Raw genomic sequence first — 5,071 nt, forward strand, 5'->3', positions numbered from 1 at the left:
AGCGGTTTTTTCAAAAATTCATAACTTTTTTTGAGTCGGGAAAAAAAATTTGAAAAAATTCTGAAAAATAACTTTCGGGGGGTAGAAAAAGATAGAAAATTTTCAGCGAAATCAAAGGGGGTCAGGTAAAAAATTTGTCGATTTGACATGGAATGACCCATATGCACTCGTATATTCTTCCTTATTTAAATGTGTATTCAAATATGTATATAAGGTAAAAGGAAAGGTATATGAGAAGTATATACCTTAATCGATAACTCTACGAATTTCCATGTATCGATCACACAGCCTGCAAATATAAATTCGTAGTACAACGTGCCCTTATTTCTTGTGCCCATTCTTAAGATATTCTCAAAAGCGTGCACGTAATAGCGACACGTAATAGCACACGTACCTTCGTTCTTCGATGCGTGACACATAAACGTTAAGATTGGTGTAAAAATAGTGACAATTTTGAAGTTCTTAATTTAATCAATTAGGACAAATTATTGCGTAGAAAAAATTCCTTTTCAATTAACATAGCAAATCTATAATTTCCATGTTACAAGTTTTAAATATTATTCAAAGTAAAGTAATCGATTATTAATTAATCTTAAAACTTAGAAACTTTGAACCCACTGTGTACGTGTACCTGGTATACTTCCGTTACTTGATATTTATTACAACGATGAATAAAAATAACCATATAATGGAAGTATAATTAAAACAACACAGAACCAGAGAGAGAGAGAGAGAGAGAGAGAGAGAATAAGAGAGCAATTTCGTTTTGCGAAACGATATGCAATATTCCATTGCAAATGGTCGGAATATAAATACGAGGTGGTCGTCACGTGAACGAGTAAAAATCTCGTAACGACGTTGGATTATTACAGAAAATGACTAGATTCGACAAAAAATATAATTTCTTCGCGAGCAAGTACAACATATAAGTGACAGAAAATTCCTTGGACGATTTGTAAAACGAAATTGGAACGTAGCCACGTATGCATGTTATTTGAATATTCTTCGTCTTAAAAAGAATAGAAAATGAGCAAAACAAAATGAGAAAGAGAAAAGAAATAATAGGAGAAAAAAAAAAGTCGATATCTTTGAATAGTAGAAGATTTAAATGCATCTTTTTTGAAAAGTAATTGTAATACTTACTGTTCAAACGTGTTCGCAGATTTTCTATTATAAAGAAAGTAAGTATTATATATGTAAGTACTTGTATTTTACTTGCACACGCGCACACGCTCACACACTACATATATATGTAGACATAGATAGATGCTATCGTCGGGTTAACGAACGTTCGATCGATGTGTGTATATGTGCAAGGCCGGAAGAAAAAGAGGGTGGTGGTGAAAAGATAGGTGAAAGAGAGAAGGATAAGAAGAAGGCGGGTTTGAGGGGGAAGGTGAGTGGAGTGGGGGATGCAATCAGGTGTGGGTGAGGGTTTGGGGTGGGAACTGGGGGCTGAAGGTATGAGTAGATGATAAGAGGGAGATCAAAAGAAGCAATCGTTGCCGGAGTTGAAAGACGCGCTTTGACTTTTTACGTGAAAAACCTACCAGCTGCCTTGCCTTTCTTCTTCTATCCGTCCTCCTTTCTTTTTTCTTCTCCCTTTTTTTTTATTTACAACACTACCACCACCACCTTTTATATGGTATTCACATTTTCTTCCTTTTATTTTATCTATTTTTCATTGTTTTCTACTATACTATTCACGAATTATATCTGTGGTTAGAAACAACTGTGTTTTGTCTCGTAACCTCAGAGTTTATGAACGAACAAATTCAATTGTTTAATATATCTTATATTATACTGATGCAATGATATATAAGCCGTTTATTTTGAAAGTGGCATAAGTCACTTTTTCAAAAAAAAACCGAATTAATGTAGAAAACTAATTACAACTTTCATTTCCAATAAAAAAAAAAAAAGAAAAACAAAGTGACTTATGCCACTTTCAAAATAAACGGCTCATATATATATAAGATTGTATATTATAATAATTATAAAAAAGGTAGTATGAAAAAGGGTATGAAAAAGGGTGTGAAAAAGGGTGTGACGGATGTAAGAGAATCAGAAAAAGTGAGAAACTTATGTACCTGCTTGAAGCCTCGATACATAACACGAATCTCTTGCCTCGAGAACTTGGTCTGTCTGAGTAGTTCCTCGAGGGCTACCGGTCTGGTGGTTTGTTGTCTCGCCCTCGTACTCTCGAACTCGAAAAGAGCCTCTTCCGGTCCCGGCGAGTCCGGTGGTGTCGCCATGACCTTCGCTTTTCTCTTCTTCTTCTTCTTTTTCTTATTATTATTATAATAATTTTATTTCTATTTTATATCCCTTTTTAATTTCGCTTTCCTTTTTTCCCTATAGGTTAGTTATTTTAAGTAGATTTATGTTTTCGGTCGCCATTAAAGACCAAAATCCCAGCTACTTCTCTGATTTTTCTCGGGATGTGTTATTATGAAAAAAGTCTTTTTTTTTTATATATATCTTACGATATCGTTCGAGTATGGGAGCTTAATTTTTGTTATTTAAAATTTGTAAATTTTCCGTTTTATAGTATTTCCTCCGTTCTGTGGCATCTTTAATTATTCGCTCGTATCGATCTCTTCATTGCGGTTGACCTCCGTGATGACCTCTGAAAGATTGATTCTCATCGATGCTCGTAATATGGCGTTAATATCTTTTCGAAAAATAAAAAGAACACAAAAGTTAATAAAAAGGAAAAAAAAATTAAAAAATCTATAATGCATATAGAACTTATGATCGATCGTATAAAAGCAAGCGTGTGCGAATGTTCCTTAAAGTATACATACACGCATATACACATAGTTATCTATTTCTCTCTATATGGCATGACCCTAATATCTGTGTATACACACGAGGATGAAGAAAGCACGGGGAAAAAGAGAGAGAGAGAGAGAGAGAGAGAGATGAAAGAAAACATGGTCGAGCCTTAATCCTGACCGCGGACAAATAAAAATGCGAAGGGAGAAATAGTTGGTGAACCATAAATAACACGGGTGCCAATAAATTCTATTCGTTTGCTTCGCCTCTTATTTTCTCTTATATATTTTTATTTTATTCTTTCCAATGTTGTTTTACATTTTTCCTTTTTTCTTTCTCTCTATGTATAACCACTATCTTATTTTAAAGTTCTTTCAACCACCATATTACCTAAGTCTAAATAAAATGTATACAAGATGGAGCATTTAACATCGGTATACCTATTAATCGATTTATTACAAACTGGAATCGACTAATGTAATCAAAAACGTACGATTCTATTTTTAAAATATAATGATTACATCGAAATCATTTGTAAAAATATAAACTTGAAAATAAAATATCATTACTACGTATATGACTCGTTCAAACACTAACTCGATTCTAAAAATATTTTCCATAAAATCATAAATAACAGACATATTTAAATGTTTTACTTTATCCATATATAATTATTTACTCTGATTTTCAAACGAAATTATGAAAATGATTAAAATTTATTTCATTGACTTTTTATTTGTTTTCTTGGTCATTTGCTTTTCTGTTTTTATTCTCAGAAATGTATTTAAATAAGATAAATTAATATTTTGATTTTTACGATTGAGATTATTTGATTTTTCGTGATCGAATAATAAAATATAAAAAATGAATTCTGAACATAGGAAATAGAGAGAATACAAGATTACACGTGCGTTATGCGTTCATTGAGCGATCATCGGAGTTCATGGCCGAAACATTTATGACCGTAAGAGACGGCTCGAGTCACGCTGCATTTACATGTATGCGTATATGTATGTATACGTATATATCATATATTATTTATAGATATATACAAAAAAGCAAAACATATTTTGAAAGATGATGGCGACAATAAAATATTTAACGTCAAACAAGAATAATTAAACGAACAAAAATATACAAAATACAAATTAGATAATTTCGAAAATGTTCCAATTAAAAAATGACAAAATTCAAATGATTCAAATTATTATTATCATATATCGAATAAAATATATATATGAAAGAAGGAATATAATAAGGAAATAACAAAATGTAGAATTATTTGAAGTAATTGAATGCCATGAGAGTAACAGAACGGAACGTAACGAAACATGTACCTGCGCAAAGATAGATGGAATTTCTCTCTTGGCTCCTCTTCTCTCTCTTCTTCTCTCTTGTAATATATATTACACTTCTTTCACGATGTGAAGACTACTATTTTCTAAAATATTAATTGCAAAAGAAGAATCGATCTTCCCATCCCTTCGACATTGTTACCTTCCTCTTATCTTCTATCACTGTAATTCTCAATTTGATAACAATTCCCAAATCACTTTTTTCTCTCCCTCTTTCTATTTCACTTTATCACTCTAAACTAAAAGAGAGCTATGAACGATCAAGTTTTTCTAACGTACAAATTTATTTATAGGTTCATTTAATAATAATAATAATAATAAATAAAAAACATCGTTAATAGTGAATAAACGAAGGATCAAATTGTTCTTCTTCTTCTTCTTCTTCTTCTTTACTCTAAATCGATTCGTCACACACGATTGAGAATATATATCATGTTAGTTTAAATGAAAAAAAATGTCCATAAATTTTCGTGAGCCTTTTTGAATAGAATTCTATCGAATAATTGAAGATAGAGAAAAAGAAGAAATTAAACGACGTCTCGAGAAGATATCGAAATGAAAAAAAATCTCCTTCGAATGAAAAAGGAGAAGATAATGGAAAAATATACACGAACCGATCGACTACGCGGCCGGCGGTACACTGACTGCCCGGGTAGAGCGCGCCGTAGGACGCTTGCCCATCTCGCCACGCGCCGCCACGCGCTGCGTCGACCAATCAACGTTCCCGCTTCCCTAAGAACCTTAACTCGATAACCAATCGGTATTCGTTCTCGTTTTAACATTTTATTCTTTATCGAAAATTATATCGAAGCCCGAATAATGTAAATAAGAGAAAATTCTTTAGTTCGTTTAATTAATCGAAATTAAAGTATTCGATTACTTTAAACTAATTTCATATGGAACATCTTTTTACCAATTTTAATATATATATATATATA

General features: G+C 32.1%; 1 protein-coding gene across 3 annotated transcripts in view; it reads right to left on the minus strand.

Annotated features, from left to right (window-relative positions):
• Positions 1 to 4,762, minus strand: part of LOC106791129 (Kv channel-interacting protein 1) — a 13,814-nt gene extending 9,052 nt beyond the window's left edge. Inside the window, exons 1-2 of one of the 3 annotated variants that reach the window (XM_014756536.1) lie at positions 4,276 to 4,762; positions 2,091 to 2,674 (exon numbers count right to left, since the gene is read on the minus strand). In XM_014756536.1, the coding sequence (XP_014612022.1) occupies positions 2,091 to 2,255 (165 nt within the window). In that variant the 5' untranslated portion in view covers positions 2,256 to 2,674; positions 4,276 to 4,762. Of the gene's footprint in view, positions 1 to 2,090; positions 2,675 to 4,115 lie in introns of all 3 variants that reach the window. The other 2 variants (XM_014756534.1, XM_014756535.1) reach the window with 2 other exon arrangements.
• Positions 4,763 to 5,071: the final 309 nt, after the last annotated feature.

The sequence above is a fragment of the Polistes canadensis genome, unplaced genomic scaffold (genome assembly GCF_001313835.1).
Source record: "Polistes canadensis isolate GaletaPanama2010 unplaced genomic scaffold, ASM131383v1 scaffold_286, whole genome shotgun sequence".
Lineage (NCBI taxonomy): Eukaryota > Metazoa > Arthropoda > Insecta > Hymenoptera > Vespidae > Polistes > Polistes canadensis.